The 18,951-nt window shown below is 46.4% G+C and overlaps 1 protein-coding gene and 1 long non-coding RNA gene across 4 annotated transcripts in view; one reads left to right on the top strand and one right to left on the bottom strand.

The window, feature by feature from the left end:
• The window catches only part of LOC146335655 (stomatin), a 38,320-nt gene extending 29,288 nt beyond the window's left edge, over window positions 1-9,032 (top strand). For both annotated transcript variants that reach the window (XM_084821058.1, XM_084821059.1), the window contains exons 5-7: window positions 559-762; window positions 1,847-1,981; window positions 7,106-9,032. In XM_084821058.1, the coding sequence (XP_084677184.1) occupies window positions 559-762; window positions 1,847-1,981; window positions 7,106-7,300 (534 nt within the window). In that variant the 3' untranslated portion in view covers window positions 7,301-9,032. The remainder of the gene's footprint in view (window positions 1-558; window positions 763-1,846; window positions 1,982-7,105) is intronic.
• Window positions 9,033-10,444: 1,412 nt separating this feature from the next.
• Window positions 10,445-17,387, bottom strand: LOC146335654 (uncharacterized). 2 transcript variants are annotated; one of them, XR_014785913.1, is made up of 3 exons: window positions 17,007-17,387; window positions 16,632-16,749; window positions 10,445-11,758 (listed from the first exon to the last, which is right to left on the bottom strand). It is a non-coding gene; the product is annotated as an uncharacterized LOC146335654 (long non-coding RNA). The 2 variants fall into 2 exon arrangements; XR_014785914.1 differs by having other exon boundaries at window positions 10,445-11,755.
• Window positions 17,388-18,951: the final 1,564 nt, after the last annotated feature.

Genomic DNA, 18,951 nt, shown 5'->3' with positions numbered 1-18,951 from the left:
TAAATATGTTGTTGGACTCCACCTCCCACCATCCCCAGCCAGCATGGGATAGGGATGATGAGAGCTGTAGTCCGAAAACATCTGCAGGGCCATAAGTTCCCTAACCCTGATCTACATTTTATGTTAAATAAGTGAAGTGCACCCAAGTCTCTCTTTTTTTTTAAAAAAAAAGTAATACTGGGGAATCAGCCAGATCCAATGAAAGAGACTCATTATATGCTGCCAGATGCCTGAGAGATGTCAGGTTTTCTGCCTCCTGAACTGCACGAGGGAGGGTTCCCAGAGGGCGGGTGCCACTACTGAGAAGGCCCGCCATCTGGGCATTTCACGGCGACATTCTGTTCATTTTGGAATGACCAGTAAGGCCCCCTCTGCTGATCTTAAAGGTCGCCTTGGAATGCCTGACTGAGTGGTTATGCAGTAGCAGATTGCTCGGTTGTGGCCAGCCACTCGCAAGGTGTTAGTTGTGACTGCTGATAGCAACAGCTTGTTTCTGTGCTTCTTTTTGGAACTCTTCAGTGTTGAATTTGTCTCCCCTCACTTCCGTTTCTACCCTAGATTCTTACCAAAGATTCCGTGACAGTTAATGTGGATGGCGTGGTTTATTACCGAGTGCAGAATGCCACTCTTGCTGTTGCAAACATCACCAACGCAGACTCAGCCACCCGGCTCCTGGCTCAGACCACCCTGAGGAACGTTCTGGGGACCAAGAACCTCTCTCAGATCCTCTCCGACCGAGAAGAAATTGCACACAGTATGCAGGTATAGCCAAACAGTGTTTGGGTGTTCAGAACCATACAGGACCGTGTCTCCTTTTGGAATATGGAACTGAAAATTTGTTCTAGAGATATCACAGAATCATAGAATAGTAGGGTTGGAAGGGGCCTACAAGACCATCGAGTCCAACCCCCTGCTCAGTGCAGGAATCCAAGTCAGAGCATCCCCGACAGAGGGCTGTCCAGCCTCGTCTTGAATGCCTCCAGTGTGGGAGAGCCCACCACCTCCCCAGGTCATTGGTTCCATTGTCGTGTTGCTCTAACAGCCAGGAAGTTTTTCCTGATGTTCAGCTGGAATCTGGCTTCCTGTCACTTGAGCCCATGATTCCGTGTCCTGCACTCTGGGATGATGGAGAAGAGATCCTGGCCTTCCTCTCTGTGACAACCTTTCAAGTACTTGAAGAGCACTATCCTATCTCCCCTCAGTCTTCTCTTCTCGAGGCTAAACATGCCCAGTTCTTTCAGTCTAACTTAAAAGTATTGTTACCAGCACAAAGGGAAGGTGTGCAAAATAATGGACTTTTTTTGTCTTAAGTAGCTCTCAGCACCCAATGGTGGCTTGGAAAAGAAATGCGAGATTGTGAGGGCTTGTTCGCACCCAAAAACATGCTTAGAAACTACTGTTATTAGAGGCCCAGGAGCCTTGTAGTCTTTCTGTAGTGAGAATGTTTTATTTAAGACTTTGTTTGGCAATGTCACCATGCAATCATACGTTTTGGTAACGAGCCCAGGATTCGTTGTCTCCACAATCTTAATTTTTTTAATTGGAAGAAAGCAAGTCTCTAGCTTTCAAGGCTGTAAGGATGGCCTCGAAAGAGACTGGGCAATTCTTGATGGAAGAAGTCTGAGAATAGGAAGGATGTGTGTGTTCATATATTCTGAACAGGACTATCATTGGTTAGGTGAACTGCAAACAGCTCCATGAAGTTTAAAAGTGACAAGGAAAACTACTTAACAAGTAGTTAAGTTTTAACCTCCCATCTCCTGCAACTTCTGTTCGATCAGTATGACCTTGTGCGCCATACCCTGATGGGTGGTGACTACATTTCTGCACTTTTTTTTTTAAACAGGCCACACTAGATGATGCCACGGATGACTGGGGAATAAAGGTGGAGCGTGTGGAGATCAAGGACGTGAAGCTTCCCATCCAGCTCCAGAGGGCCATGGCTGCCGAGGCAGAAGCCTCCCGCGAAGCGAGAGCCAAGGTAAGACGGTTCTGCATGTTTGGTTTAGTCTGTGACTGCTGGAGAGACTATCACTAGAACATGGGTGGCAACTTGTAGACTTCCGGAAGTTGTTGGACTGCAGTTCTCATCAGCCAGTGGTGAGGGATCATGGGAGTCATAGTCCAACAACATCTGGAGGGCCACAAGTTGCCCACGCCTGACCTAGAAGGTTGTATAGCAGAAGGAAGCAAAGACCAACATTAGCAAAGATGTTGACCATTGGGGCATATGATGCTGGATCGCCTCCTATGCACACTTTCTGGGTTGTTTGTAGAGATGGGCAATTTCCCCCACCTCCCTGCTCATGTCAGATTGGCTTGGAAACGAGCAGAGCCATTTTCCAAAAGCATTGAAAAGAACTTATTTTCCTAGCTAACTGTAAGTTCAAAAGTCTCCGATCCCCCTTCCTCTTCAAGACTAGCCGGTTGGCAGCAGCGGTAGCATGCAGGGAGAGAGCAAGGGGAAGATCTGGAGAGCCAGTGTGGCGTGGTGGTTAGAGGGTTGGACTGGGATTCAGGAGATCCCAGTTCGAGTCCCCACTCGGCCGTGAAGCTCACTGGGTGACTTTGGGCAAGTCACTGACTCTCAGCCTAACCTACCTTGCAAGGTTGTTGTGAGGTTAAAATGGAGAGGAGGAGGCTCATGTAAGATGCCTTGGGTTCCTTGGAGGAAAAAGGGTGTGCTATAAATGTAATAAAAAATACAGAGAGAGAGAGAGAGAGAGAGAGATTAGATAGAGTAGGTAGGTAGGTAGGTGGATTAGATTAGATTAGATTAGATTAGATTAGATGGGGGGAGGGGGAGAGAGAGAAGGAAGGAAAAAGAAAGAAAGAAAGAGAGAGAGAGAGAGAGAGAGAGAGAGAGAGAGAGAGAAAGAAAGAAAGAAAGAAAGAAAGAAAGAAAGAAAGAAAGAAAGAAAAGAAAGATCTGTACTCCCCACCTCTCTCCAGTGCCTTTTCAGGATCAAAAACCTGATGGCCCATAGGAGATAGTTTCCTCAAGGGCTGCTGCCTTTGTCAGAAGTAAGCGTTCCTTTAAAGGGAGGTGGGATTAGGGCCGAGAGGGAGGAATGCTGAGGCTTCTTCACTGGCTAGGATTTTAATTCAGAAGCTTGCAAATTGCGCTTGCCCCCTTTGGGAGCTGGCATTATGAGCCCTTGCTGCCACATACGAGCTAATTTTGCTGGCATCTTTGTGACTGAGTGTGCTTCTAAAGGCGGAATCCTATGGCCGCTAGACAGCAGCTAGATGGCCATAGGATTTGTCGTTCCCAAGAACAAGCCTCCGAGCCAGCGCTGTGAGGTCGGTTCCCAGAAAACTGCCTCCCCGCCCCCTTCCCCTGCCACCTTGTAGGCTGCATGGGTCGTCCTTGGCTCCGCGCTCGGAAGAGCAGCATGGGACGGAGGGAAAGGGGGCGTTCCTGTGGGAGGGGACAGCAGAAGCGCCAGTGTGACGCTTCCTACATGCCATCCAGCCTCCCCCCATTCCAAGCCGCCCCGAAATCGGCCATCTAGCTGCAAAGGCAGGGCAGCCAGAGCACGGAGGAGAAGATCCCCTCCACACTCCACCCACTCTGCTTTGAATAGTCAGTTGCCTCCGAGTTTGGAGGCTGCTGACTATCCCCATAGGACGGCACCCTAAATATCATAATAGTGAATGATAGTGTGTGAGGCCTTTGGGGGTCTTTACTAAAATAACTAAAAATAACAAACTGGTGTCTGGTTGGAGAAACCAAGATAAGAAAACACTTACAATGATGATAAGCCAAAATAAAAAATAGATAACGCTGACTTTCATGATGATGTGGTAACTGTGAACGAATGTAAATACACATATCCTGAAGACAAAATAAAGCTAGAGTTCTCTCACACACAGGCAGATAATAGTCAGTGTGAATAATGCTTAATTAAGAATATAGAGGTTATCCTTGGAGGGCAATTATGTGGTTCAGAACTTCAAAGAGAACATTAGATGTTGTCTCAGCTGCCTAAACTACATGAGAAACTACACGAAAATGATCAAGGGGCTGGAGCAACTCCAGGCGGAAATATACCAATGTAACCCCTCTTCTGAGCTTATTCTATCAATCACACGTGTGAGCTTGAGTCATCTGAAACCTGTATGGGTGTGTGGCTGGTGGATCTTTTTAAATGCCTTTGCTGAAGATTAATCATCGTCCCGGCATCTAACTTTCAAATTGACCTACATTCTTCTTCCTTTTCAGGCCTAAATCTTTTCCTCAGGCCCCTGAAATTGTCAAGCATAAACACTACAAAACCCTTCCAAAATGGCTGACCATTTGCTTAAGGCAATAGTCTTGCCTTCTTGCCTTTAGAAGCATAGGAATAAGGCCCCCGCTCCTACATCATGATGGCACGGAGCGCGATGTGGTAACAGCCATGCCAATATTGAGTCAGGGCCCTCCTAGGGTGTGTGTCTAGAAGGGTGAAGGAGGCTTATACGAAATGGGAAGAGCGGCTCTTCACTCATCGTGTGGTGATCCTTTTAAGGGCTGTCTTGGAACAAAATCCAAGGTTCGCATACATGTCAAACTACTTCCCACTTCCTGGTTTATGTTTGTGGCTGGCAGCGGTAGGTATTTTTCTCCACAATGGTATAAACTAGTTAGGTTCTTGTTTTTCGAACGTTGGCTCTAGAGGTCTTGGTGTCTTTTTGTTTTTCCCCTAAGCAGTGGGGGGAAATAATTACAGAATTACAAAAAATAACTTGTTCACTGCTAGAACTCAGAGGGAGGGTGCTCTTCTAGATCGTTGGTTTTCTAACTGCTGGGAGGAACTCTTGGCAGTGTGAGTAGGATGTGGAATGGCTGAGAAACATCAACAACGGCAGACAGACATCCTTGAGAGAAGGCTTGTTTGCTGCTACAGTATCCAGCCTACATTGTGTAGCCACAGAGGAAAGCTGGGTTGGGAATGCTGGGTTATTGAATACAACCCAACATTCCATACATGGATATAATTGCCCAAAATATACTGACGTGGTCTGTGTTGGTGTTGAGACCCAAAAGACCTGGACAACACCCCAAGTAAATTATGTGCACCCTAGAACACTTCCAGAATCTTCTGCAATTCATAGGAATTTTGTCGCAGATAGGCAAGGATTCATCAGCCGAGAAATTGATCCGGAAAGAATTTGCTTAGTGGCAAAAGGTTTCTGAAACCCACTGCTCCAGCTCAGTGTTCACGAACTGGACTGGCTGGTGGGCCCATCTGGGGGCAAGCACAGAGGATTAAGGTCTTTCTGCTCATAGAATCATAGAAGAGTAGGGTTGGAAGGGGCCTATAAGACCATCGAGTCCAACCCCCTGCTCAGTGCAGGAATCCATGTCAGAGCATCCCCGACAGAGGGCTGTCCAGCTTCATCTAGAACGCCTCCAGTGTGGGAGAGCCCACCGCCTCCCTAGGTAATTGGCTCCATTGTCGTATTGCTCTAACACTCAGGAAGTTTTTCCTGATGTTCAGCTGGAACCTGGCTTCCTGTAACTTGAGCCCATTACTCCGTGTCCTGCACTCTGGCCTCTTTTACCATATATACATTTGCTGCTGCCAGCATATTCACAGCTGACCCTGCCAAATTGCTTTTTCTGGAAGGATGAGAACATCTCCCTGGCAATCTCTTCTCTCTCCAAAAGAAGTTGCCTAGGGCTTAGAAGGCTCGTGTTTATGGGCAAGAATAGCCTTCAGCGTAAGTCCACAAAACTTTCTTGCCTACAGATATTTTTACTATGGCAATCATCATCTTAGAAGAAGCATTTCCTCCTCTTTGAAGAGAACAGGGAGAATGCTTCTTCTACGATGAAGCACATGTGTGCATTACAGAAAAACGATTCTGTTCCAACAGACAGATCCACCCCTCATCTTGTTGAGGGGGTGAGGTAAATTCAGCGGTTGCACCACCGTATCCTTGAAATAGTTATAGCGATGGAAGCCAGAGCCCCGTCAGATGAAATCTATGACCTGTGAGAATTGGGGCCGTCGCAGCAGCCATCTATTGTCTGCTGCAAGCACCTTCACATCTATGTATTTACTCAACACACTGCATTCTGCTGACATTTGGGGGAGAGGGACAAATGGCACAGTCCTTTGTGGGACTATAACACCTTGTAAAGCGGGCAGAGCATTGTACTTATGAATGTTCCTGCACTTTGAAACCTCATCACATGTGGAAAACAAGCACCTCAGGAAGAAGACTGGGCTTAGAACCCTTCACTTTGCTTTACTAGCTTTCTACCTGCAGGGAGAATTTTTGATATGATGGAACATTAAAACATGTGGAAACACTCCCCCCCTTGACACATACACACCTGCATTTTGAACCAAACCATATACTTTCTCTGAACTGTTGAATTGGCTGTTATTTGAATGTGAAATTAATTTTCACTAATTGGAAAGGAAAGGCTGCGTGTATAAGAGGAAGATCAGAGCCATACTGCTTATAGGGTGCAATCCTGTGCATGTTTGGACAGAAAAAAGTCCTACAACTCCCAGCATTCCTGGCTGGGGAATGCTGGGAGTTGAAGGAGATTTTTTTTCCTGTCTATACATGCATGGGATTGCACCCTTAATCCCCTTGGAATGTAAGTGGCTTCATTTTTGTTATTGTTCCTCCTCTTCTATGGAGATAATTGGTCTCTGTGTTGCATAGTTATCTTGGGTAGAAATAATATCCTTTTTGCCCATTTATTTTTAGAAAGTGACAGTTTCTGAACAAACAGTGCGTTTTTGCTGTTGAGGCTCAGTCATTCCTGAATATTGTTTGTGGTTGAGGTCTTTGGTTTGCAATATTATCATCCAGGAAGGGTGAGCAACCTGTGGTCCTCTAGGTGTTGTTGGACTCACATTTCCCATCAGCCCCAGATGGCATGGCAAATAGACATTTGGAAGGCTATCAGTTGCCAACCTCTGAATAGGGTGGGCCATTCAATAGTAAAGCACCAAGTTTGTATGTAAAATGTCCCAAGTTCACTTCCAGCTAAAGGACCTTAGCTATCAGGGAAAGATCTCCAAGAACTTGGTCAGACTCTGTATAAGGCAGCTTTATATACTCAAAAGCCTTGCTAGACCCATGGTTTCCTTTCTTCCAGGTCATTGCGGCGGAGGGCGAAATGAACGCCTCCAGGGCCCTGAAGGAGGCCGCTATCGTTATCACAGAATCTCCGGCAGCCCTGCAGCTTCGCTACTTACAGACCCTGACCACCATTGCTGCTGAGAAGAACTCCACGATCGTCTTCCCGCTGCCCATAGACATGCTGCAAGGCATCGTGGGAATGAAGCACTAACTAATGAGGTGACGTTGATGCAGAAGAGAGGCTCTGTTGTGGGAGGCCAGATTACGGGAAAGCGCAAGGCAGTGTCGGAGAGAGGAGCGGTTTATTTCTGTGTAGCATCCACATGTGTGTCTTGTGACGCTCAGCAACTCAGATCCTTTTTGCTGGTCATCTGAACAAATTTTGCTTGTGATTTGGGCTGCCTCTTCAGAAATGTTGTTATTTCTTCCTCTCCCCCCCCCCAGCCCTGCCCGCCCCTCTTTTTAATAGAGAGGTTTGGAGTGCCTATATCACCCAGAAAGGGAGAATTGAAGAGCTTCTCAACACCCATATACAGCAGGAGGTTGCCTTTTTAAAAAAATGTTTTTCTCCTCTCTCTTGGGAAACAGCTTCTCATCAGAGAACCAAGGGTGGAAATTTCCACTGCCTCCCTTGCTGCAACGGAAGGGCTGGAATGAACACACTGTAGTTATGGAGACAATATGCTTGTAGCTATGCTGTTCAGGGGGTTTTTTATGGGTGTATTTGTCTTGTGCGCAAACGAACACAATGACTTTTACAAGCACTTCAGCAGAAAATGCCTCTATCTGCCTGTGATTTGTACATTTTTTTTAACAAAACAAAGATAGGCCTTTACTTTTAAAAAAAGCTTATTTTTTAGATGACTACCCATTTTCTGGTTTTGATTTTTATTAAAAAAAAAATTAACAGAAAGTTGAAAAGTCCTATAGCCAGAAACCCTACTGGTGCCTTCCTCTTCTTTAACTATGCTTAGTTTTGTATTTATTTTTTGCCTGAAGATTAATAAGCAGAATATCTTCTTCTTTTTTAGATCTGTGAGATCAGCCACATGATATATATTTTAATCTCAGCTTTTTGCTAAAAACTAGGGTTGATGCTTAGCCCTCTGTCTCTGCAGATTGACATAAGAAGAGCCATGTTGGATCAGACCAAAGGTCTATCGAGTCCAGCATTCTGTTCCCACAGTGGCCAACCAGCTGCTGACTGGAAACCCACAAGCAGGACATGAGTGCAACAGCACCCTCCTGCCCATGTTCCCCAGTAACTGGTGTACATAGGCATACCGCCTCTGATACTGGAGGTAGCACATAGCCATCAGGACTAGTAGCCATTGATAGCCTTCTCCTCCAGGAATTTGTCTAACCCCTCTTTAAAGCCATCCAGACTGGTGGCCATCACTACATCTTGTGGTAGTGAATTCCATAGTTTAACTATGCACTCTGTGAAGAAGTACATAAAACTGAGTTTTGTAAGCTTTGTATCTAGTGTGAATCAGAATACTAGATAATTTCTACCATACAGCATAGATGTTAACTATAGGTATTGTATTAGCATTGTGTGTTAGCTTTAATAACAGAATATAGGTGGGAGTAGAGCTGTGGTGCAACTAGTAAAAACACAGGAGCCCTGCCAGAAACAAACAGCTGGCACATCAAACGTGGACTTGTATTCAAAATGCATTGCCTCTGTGCACAGTCCCAGAGCTGTGTTCATCCTTATACTAATTTTAGTCCAGTGCTCCCATACAAGATTAAAGCATTGGACTGACTTTTACCCACTTCCTTAAAAAAACAAAACCAAACCCCAAGTTTTGTTAAAAGCCCATCCTTCAGAAGTGCTTTCAATATTGTGTGTGAAAATATTGTCTGTAAATGAAGGGTGACTGAATTCTAAGTGTCCTTGTTTACATGTTTATGCCTATAATAAATGCTTTTTTTCTTTTTATCTGCTCTCGCTTTTGAGTTTTTCCCCCCCTTTGGGAAGGATTACTTCGGGGGTAATGTATAATTATTCATATAGTGCCATCAGCATACATAATACTTCATAACAGTATGAAAAAACAGGTCCCTCCCCTGGAAAAAAAAAAAAAAGCACAATCTAAATTTTAATACAGGGGAGGCAACGGAAGATGGAGGTGCAGGTAAAGAGGGATAGTCCTTTCGCTCAGTCCCCATCCCATCCTTTACTTACTGAAAGAAACTAAGGTTGTATGTGCCAAAGGTATCATGGAACATCTGCTGAAAAGAATTATGAAAAGTTTGATTTGCTTGCTCTCTGCATAATTCTACTTCTCTTCTGAGACCCATAAGCGTACTACTTTGAATATGCCCATCATACCTTTTGTAACGTGCCTCTTCCTTGAGCTGGTAATAGAAATCACAAGATGTGCTGTAGTTCCTGAAAGATTTGCTCGTTAGAGTCCCTGCCTCTTTTGGGACAGGACTCCTGTGGCTTTTAACAGTTGCATAATCATGTGAAGCTCTCCAGATCGCTGCCTTTCCAGGGGATGGGAATCGTCATTGAAAGGGCAAAATTATTCTGTTTATGCTGACTACCAACCAGACTTTCCTAATGGGACTTTTTCTCTCCCAAGCAACCAGGATGAATGTTGACTTGATGGGGATATCGGAATTTTACAAGCCAAAGACTTCATTATGAATGCTGGCTGGCTCTCAATGCAAGCTGTTTGCTCAAGAGCTGGCAGAAACAGTATGACTTTCAGGGGCCCTGTTTGTGGTGGACAGCAGTAACCCTGAGCCAACTGAGTAAGGATCACATCATGGTGGCTGGGAAACACCTTGAGAAAATATCCCCAAATTGCTGCTGTTATGGTCCCATGGCAGAGGTTCATCTGCTACTAATCCAAACACCTCCTACACAGCATACGAGATCTTGCATGCGTCCTCTACACAGGTATTACCAAATGTCCTCCCCGGAAACGTGTACAAGTGTACACAAGTTTAAAGACACACCCATCCAAAGACCTTTGAACTTTGGTCTTGGTAGAGGTGAGGCAATGAGGAACACACACAGCAGTCTCTTTGAAAATAGGGGGATGTTACTGAACAAACAAGAATCAAAAATACATGTCATATATATATGCGTGGGTGTGCACGCGCTATTGTAAACCAAGGTATTTGCTGGTTGGCAATAGCATGACTAAGAGTGCAATCCTATGCATGTTTAGACAGAACAAAAGTCCTGGCTGGGGCGTGCTGGGAGTTGTAAGACTTTTTCTGTCTAAACATACATAGGATTTTGCCCTAAATTTGTCTGATACAGAGTGATCAGTCCCAATCAGACCTGGGATCTAAAAGGAGCTGGAGTAATGAGGCAGCACACAAGAGTTCTTTTGAACTTACATTGCTGTATTGATTACACCAATAGCATACATAGAATTTGCACTTCCAATCTCAGATATCACTTATCTAATAAATAGAATTTGGTCCCTATCTAATCACACTCACCACTCGCTGCAATGGGAGGCCAACCCCTCTCACTGAGGCATTGCTCTGGAGGTTATGGGGTCTCAAGATGTGCACCTTCTTGATGTTGGAAGAACTCCAAACTGGGGCTGAACCAAAGCCTACTTTTATATCAGTCTACAGTCACTGCATGGCCATTGACCCATAGTTCACAGCCCCTGCATTACCTCACAAATGGTTTGGCTGTTGACTCACATCTATGAATTGACAGTTGCTGCAGTTTCTTACAGATGTTTGACCACTGAATCCCAAGTCAACAGGCAGTCTTACAGCTAGGGTGCAATGCTCTGGCATAAGCTGACCACAGGCCTCGTTATTATTCTACAGGATGTTACAATGGCTGTTTCGAGCAGTTCTACAGGATGCTGTAACTACTAACACAGGAATCACTGACCTCACTCTATAAGAGCCCCTTCACTTAGTTTTCAGAAGTTCTTATGGCATGATTTCTGAGACCCATAATATTCTATAGCTGGAAGCCATCATTCATACTACAGGAACCCATTCACCTAAAATCGAATATGAACTGTGGATTCATAAATGTTGATACATCTAGGGTAACACATAAAATCAAAGATGGCGCACAAAATGCCAGGCACAGTCTCACAAGAGGTGTTATATTAACTCTAGAAAGGAGTCAGTTTGTTCATATATTACACACAAACCTATACATAATAAGCAAATGAAACTAAAGGCAAAATGAATAGCATAGACGCCAATGCACTGGGGTCAAGAAAAGAAAGGTTCCTCTTGTGCAAGCACCGAGTCATTTCTGACCCCTAGAGGGACGCCGTTTTTCCTTGGCGTTCTCCTGGCAGACGGTATAGCGGGGTGGTTTGCCATCGCCTTCCCCAATCATGACTACCTTTCCCCCAGCAAGCTGGGTACTCATTTTACCGACCTCGGAAGGATGGAGGGCTGAGTCAACCTGAGCCGGCTGTCCAAGACCCAGCTTCCAACTCAGGTCGTGGGGAGAGTTTCAGTTGCAATACTGCCGCCTACCACTCTGCGCCACACGAGGCTCCGGGGTCAAGTGCTGGAGAAATGAGCTCAAAAGCTTGCTTCGCAACTAAAGCGAGGGCTGTGGTGCATGGAAGACCAGCACACAGACATGCGCAGAGCATCTGGCTTCCAAGGGGGCTGTCGAAGTCAGAGCTCAGCAAACTGCGGGCCCCTAACCCTGCTGGGAGAGAGAAAAAAGGGTTTGGGGAGGTGCGACTGCACGCGCAGGGCAGTGAACATTGCTCACAGAGGCTTGTCTTTAGCAGCGGGCAGCAGGCCAAGACTAGTCCTTGTGCACAGTCACCGTGGCAAAAGGAGAGGGCAGGACTTGGGTTACACACACGCACACACTTGTTTGAAGTCCCAATGCCTTCTGCACTATCGGCTCTTTGCTGTTCCCTCTTAATTTATGTCTTTATTTTGTTTGAACCTTTCTACCCAAAATGGCACTTAGTTAAAAGGGATGAAAGCAATAAAACAATACATTAAAATACAATAAAAACATAACAATTACAAAAAGAAAAAAATATATTGAAAACATCACCCAACCCAACAGATCCACTTACGGGCTCATAGAATCATAGAATAGTAGGGTTGGAAGGGGCCTACAAGGCCATTGAGTCCAACCCCCTGCTCAATGCAGGAATCCAAGTCAGAGCATCAAGGCTAAAGGCCTTCTTAAATAAAGTAGTCTTTGCTTACCAGAGGAAGGACAGCAGACAGGGAGCAAATTTAGCCTCCCTTGGGAGGGAGTTCCACAGCCTTGGAGCAGTCACCGAAAAGGCCCTCTCTCAGGTTACCACCAAACATAGCTCTCAAGGCAGTAGTGGTCTCAAAAGAAGGACCTCTCCAGAAGAACTTAAGAACCGGGCAGGCTTATATGGGAGAAGGGGATCTTCAGGTAGCCTGGTCCCAACCCACATAGGGCTTTGTAGGTCCTACCTGGCACTTCGAGGCACTCTATGTTGCAGAATAGGGCTCCAGAACACACTGCATGCCAAGCCAACTTCTCTGGAGAATGTACCTTGGGGCTTCTTCACATGGAGCTTTTATCCTGCTATTGAGATTGCTCAGTCACAGATGTTTGCAGGTCCTTTAGATGATGCCGTGACCCTCCAGGGCACATCCAGAGGTATTTCCTGGTTATTCCAACTCAAAAAGATCCGGAAATAATGAGCTATCTATTTAAGTCGGGATGTTGCGCTATTAAAACAGCCACTAGAAGGTGCTGTTTCATTGAGTTCTATGGAACCTTGAAAATCAAAAGCTTCCCCTTTCAGCAATCATGTGGTCACCGCTGTAAACGCGGAAAGGCTCCACAACCGGAGGACTGCAGGTTTTTTCTTTAATGTAAAGGCAGCCTTGTTGATCACAGTGGAGATGAAACAAGAGGGATATCCTTCCAAGGAAACCTGACTGTGATCCTTGCCACTGGACGACCTGGGCAAGATTGTACTAAGATGGCTTCCGACCAAAAGCTGGTTTCAAAACAGGCTGAATCACTAAGCACATTCACACATGACAGGAAAGCAGGTACGGGGGGAAGGCTACAATTCATAGAGAAAGAACCTCCAGAAGATAGAATGGGACAGAAAGAGAACTTTCCCGCGATCCCGATGGATCATTCCTGAAGACAACGCTGGGGTGCAGGGAAACTCTTGGGGCTGCAGGGAAAAGGAAGCCTTGAGAGAGGCAGTCAGATCAACGCTTCAGACAGAGCAGGGTCTTGGGTGGCTAGAGCAGGTGACCTACAAATAGGGGCCTGACAAAGCTCAGACAAAACCCTGGCTTCCAGCATGATTAGGGAATGATTAGACCCTGGGTTGCTTAGAATGATTTCAGCAGAGCAGCGAGACACGGACACAACTGGGACAACTGGGCTTGTCACGCAAGTGAAGTGATTTCAGCAAAATGGTACCTTGTCTCCAGATGGTTACGGACCAAGCAGTTTCTGCAGCAAAGCAGTGCCTTGCCCTTGGGTAGCCTGGAACATCGTGGACCTCCAGGGCTCTTAACAATAAACTCTACAATGGGACAAAAAGTCTCTGGGTCCAACAGAGACAATAAAACAAAAGAGCTGAGCAGAGTCAATACTGGGTTTGGACAACCAGACAAAGGACCGAGATAACTTGTTGCTAAAGCTATCAAGGGTCTCGAAAGGGACTGCGCAGGAGCCACAGAATCTAATCAAAACAGTGCCATGCCAAAATTCTGGTGCTCAAGGCTGGGGATATCCCCATCCAACTACTGTACTTATCGATAATTCTGCCAGACCTGGAGGAAAGTCACTCTGTGCCTGAGGTGTAAGCATACCTAAGTTTCTGCCTGCTGTGTCCAATCTCACCATGGGGCGCTTAAACTAGAGCTGCTCGATTAGGTGTTGTTGCTTAAGTCTAGGCCTTGGCACGTGACCAAGGATTCTTGCCGTCCTGTCAAAATTACTTGTTGCCATTCAGCTGGTCTCATAAGTTTTCCACACCTTGACTTACTCCATGCTAGGGTGAATTTCTTAATTCTCCTTGAATTTTGCACAATATTCTGGCAAATATTAGGGTGGGATGTCTGTACATGACCCATGCCAAGCAGCTTGCCAGCACGGCATTATTGCCTTTCTCCCCACCTCCAGTAAGTTTTGCGTCTTAATTCGATATTGGGTGGGCGGAATGTCAACAACTGAGGCTTTCCCATCACCTAAAGGAAGGCTTCACCCGTTGAACTCCTTGTGAAGCTGTTAGTGGTCTAGTCCAAGGGTGGGCAACTTGTGGGTCTCCAGATGTTGTTGGACTGCAATTCCCATCAGCCCTAGCTTAATAGGAATTGTTCCCCTCCAGTTGCTGGGGAACATGGGTGGGAGGGTGCTGTTGCACTCATGTCCTGCTTGTGGGTTCCTGCTCAACAGCTGGTTGGCCACTGTGTGAACAGAATGCTGGAATGGATGGACCCTTGGTCTGATCCAGCAGGGCTCTTGTGTTCTTGACAGAAAAATAAATTAAAAATGTCTTCCTTTGTATAAGAAGCAAAGGCCCCAGGGGGGAGAAAGGTACCACCTCCCCTGTCCTATTTATTTTAGATACCAAAAACACTGGGAGAGGGAACTAATCAATTACAGCCCAAAAGTCAATATTTGGGGGGGATTCGATGTAGCTGCTACAATGGATAATTGTGTCAAGGACTGAAAAGTTTCCATGATCTGTTGGGCTTCTCCCCACAGCCTCCCATGGTGATGGCCTTGCTTCAAGCCCTGAAAATGATTATGTTTGCTGTCCAGCCCTTGTTCTGATCTTCCTTGCCACTAATTTTTCCACTCTTCCTCCTCCTCCGTCCTTGCCCCTGCACCCCCCGCTGCTCTAGCCCAGGGGTCCCCAACCTTTTTGGTCCTGTGGGCACATTTAGGCATTTGAGAAACTGCTGTGGGTATCACCACAAAATGGCTCCCTTGGAGGATGTGGCTGGTCACATAATGGCTGCTGTTGGGGCCTGGCTACTCAAAAGTGAGCTAAAGAGGGGTGGGGGAGAGAAGGAGTGAAGCTAGGGGGAAACAACAAGGCAGTGGGCTAGAGGGCAGAGAAAGAGCAAGGCTAGAAGCTAGTAGAGGGGGAAAACAAAAAGCTAAAGAGGAGGGGGAATAGCGAGGCTACAGGCTGGGAGGGGGAAACAGCAACACAAAGGGGGAGAGGGGAGAGAAAGAGCGAGGCTAGAGGCAGGCAGGCGGGGAGGGGAAAACAACAAGGCAATGGGCTAGAGGGCGGAGAAAGGGCAAGGCTAGAAGCTAGTACTGGGGAAACAGTAAGCTAAAGAGGAGGGGGAATAGTGAGGATAGAGGCTGGGAGGGAGGGGGAAACAGCAGTGCAAAGCAGGAGAGGGGAGAGAAAGAGCAAGGCTAGAAAGGGAGCGAAAGTAGATTGCCCTCACATTTTCCAAGGTTTTTCTTCGAACAATTTTTATGGGTAGAGGCAGGGAGAGCTTTGTGGGCACCACTAGAGGTCCTGTGGGCACCATGGTGCCCACAGGTGCTGCTTTGGCGACCCGTGCTCTAGCCCACGGCCAAGGCACTGAGCCGATGAACTCTCTTCACCCCAAATGGTTGGAACATAGGAAGTGCCTTCCACCCTGTCAGACCATTGGCTCGTCTTGCTCAGTATGGTCTACACAACCTTTTTCTCCTGGAGGGACACATTGGCTCTTGGCAGGGGCTCTGGGAGCCTCACACACACATGTGCGCACTAGACGTGTAGGCGCACACGCACACACACACACGAGTGTTGGGGAGAGGCTGCTTCAGTGTCACCAGACCCCATCACCCCGATTGGCATAATTGCTCTGCGCTGCTATGAGTGATGCAAAAGCAGCTTCGCTGACTGGCCAGGAGGAGGGCGGGGAAGCAGAGGAACCAGATTGCCTGTGTCTGGGGACTGCATGCAGTCTGTGCTCCTCTGCTCTACACTGACTGGCAGCAGCGCCCCAGGGATTCAGACAGGGGTCTTTCCCAGCCTTACTGTCAGGGTTGGATCAGAGCCCAGAGAGCCCCAAAGCAGTTCTGATTCTGAGGAAGAGATAGAAACCGTGGGAAAGGAGCCTGTACGCCGTTCAGAGGAGCAGCCAGGGGGAGAGCCCCTCCCGGTACACATTCCTGAGAGTGATAGTGACCCTGGCAGGGAGAGGGAGGCGCAACAGCCGTTTCTGGATGCTCGGCGCCGGCGCAGCATCAAGTGGGAGATGGCGGGCGCTGAGAGGAGGCCCTCAGCCCTCTTGGCTTGACAGCAACAGCAGCGCCCTGATGCCCCACGGGAAAGGGGTGGACTCTCTCCTCCTAGCCCATAAGTTCAGAGGTTTCCCGCCTTCCCCTTCAAACGGAGATCAACTGATTCCTAAGATTAGAGCCCCCGAGTAGGCAGCTCTCTTAAGTCTCACTCGTAGGATCAAGCAATTATTATCTGTAAGCGTCATTAGGTTGAATGGGAATAAAGCCTTGGAAAAGAGCCCTTTTGTCTGCGTGTTGATTCTGGCTACCTGAGGATTTCAGAAGGTGGCAGGGGTGACTGCCCGACACTTACCTGGAGATGTCAATAATTGAACCCAGGACCTTTTGCATGCAAAGCAGATTTATTCATTTTATTCTTTAAACAAATTCCTGGCCGCCTTTCAGCGCAGAAGCCCTCCCAAGGTGGCTCACTGCAATAAAATACATAAAAACAGTTACAATATTAAAAGCAATAAAAACATAAACACAATAAAATAGCAATACAAAGCCAAGATGCTCTGCCACTGAGCTATAGCCCTTTCCCCAAAACCCACAGGTGCTCCATTCAGCTTCCTTGTGCTACTCAGTGCTCAGCGAATACATGCAAAGCTGGGTTGTCCCACCTTCAGAAAGTCTGAGAGAGAGCAAGAGCATCTTGGGATGGAGGGAGTTGCACCTGGGTGCTCACCTGGCGGCAAATCCTCCAAGTTCATGCAAACAAGAAGAGAGCAAGAGGTAAGTTACAAGCCTGGCTTAGTGCATTTTCCGTCTGGTGCTGTCTCCGAATGGATTCTGAATAAATGTAAAATCATTAACGAAATCATCTCTAGACAGAAATAAGCTCATGGAACACAGCATTCCGGGATTAATTAACACCGTCATGGGAACATGTCAAGAATCAATCATTCTTATCTGGAGGAAAAGGGGAATGCCCCATATAAAGCAGCGAGGATTTTGAAAACCTGTATATCCCAACATGACTAGGAACTATTAATTTGGTACTTGTATATCATGTCATAGATCACGCTCAGCCACCTCCAGATGTTTGAGCAAGTGTGGTTCACTGCATGGCAGTTTGAACAAAAAAACAAGGTTGCCAGGCCTGTAAACAGATGCCCTTTGGACTTCACCAATAAATAACTTTCTGGCTTATAGCTGGGCTGACTGAAAAGGCAACTATCGGTGAGAGATCAAATGAAACTCAAAATAGATGACCTTCGGAATGCACTGAGGTGTCGCAAGTACCTGCTGTGTCTAATATTTGAAACAGGGATATTGGAAACACCCAGGATTAATTTCATCATTGTCCATTTTCCCAGCCCAAGGTAGATAGATTTCCATGGAACACCTGCTCACCTTTCAGAGTGCATCTTCCTAGGACCGGTGTTACCTCCAGTTAAAAAAAAACCCTGAATTCCTAACCATTAGCCATGCTGGCTGGAGTTGACGTCCAAAACATCTGGAGGACACTAGGTTGGGGAAGGCTGTAGTGTGTGATTCTTCTTCCAGGCCTTGTGAAATAGGGCTGAGGCCCTGCTGCCAAGGGAGATTTCACTGGTGGGAAAAAGAGAGACAGCCTTTTTGGTTGTGGCTCCCAAATTATGGAACGGCCTCCCTAGAGATGTGTGCTTGGCTCCCTCATTGCACACTTTTAAGCAGGCATTTAAGAGTTCTTGTTTTATAGTTAAGGTCTCGCTCAGTCTGCAATGAAATTGTTTTAATCTTCTGCTCTTTTTACTGTATTTTTTAAATTTGGTTTGTTGTGTTGGCTTTGCAGTGAGAGGTGGGCAATAAATTTTATTATAAGAAAAATGTAAATACATTTTATTCCTGGGAGCAATTCAGAGGGAGAAGACTCTGTTAAACGCATAGGAAACTGACTGCTAAGTGGAATCCATGCTTTGAAGCAAGGAAATCTAATGTCAGTATTTTGCACAAATGCCAGCATGAACATCTTTGCATGCTCACTCATACTGTTTCACACTCTGGAGCTCAGGGCATTTGTCCCTCCAGCTGCCCGACTCACTGTGCTTCAAGAAAAGCTCGTTTGCCATGCGTAGGTGTTTTTTCTCCACTTGCTTCCATGCCTGTAGCTGTACGAGATGAGGTAGCTATCCTGCCCTAGAACTGGCTATCATGTGAAGTATTCATGGGGAGTTTAGCAGAAGCTTCTGTTCTCCAGATTTGCACAGAGAAAGTGGAGAAAGAACCCCATATCAGAACAGCAAAATCAGAACAACAAAAAAGTTGCTCATTTCTTGAATCAGAAAAGAAGAATCTCACAGCAAATGGAAGGGGAATAAAGCCAAATACAAGTTCTCTACAACTGTAATAGATGGGGATGTTAGATGGCTCAACTGCAAACTCACTGACCACTAGCTATTACTACCATCAACTTTGACCTGAACCAGCTCTGCTTAGGGTGTATTACAAATTAGCCGCAGAGAACGTCACATCCCCCCATCCCCACAACACTCTCTCTCACACAATGGTTCTGTGCAACCTAAATATTAAACTAGAGAAAGAAAAACATATTAAGAACAGAAGAACAGAAGAAAAGCCCTGCTGGATCAGACCAAGGGTCCATCTAATCCAGCATCCTGTTCTCATGGTGGTCAACCAGCTGCCAACCA

The sequence above is a fragment of the Heloderma suspectum genome, chromosome 14 (assembly GCF_057233095.1).
Source record: "Heloderma suspectum isolate Gila_16-S chromosome 14, 16-S_ref, whole genome shotgun sequence".
Lineage (NCBI taxonomy): Eukaryota > Metazoa > Chordata > Lepidosauria > Squamata > Helodermatidae > Heloderma > Heloderma suspectum.
The sequence above is the reverse complement of the archived record's forward strand: the minus strand, read 5'-3'. Positions and strand labels throughout refer to the sequence as shown.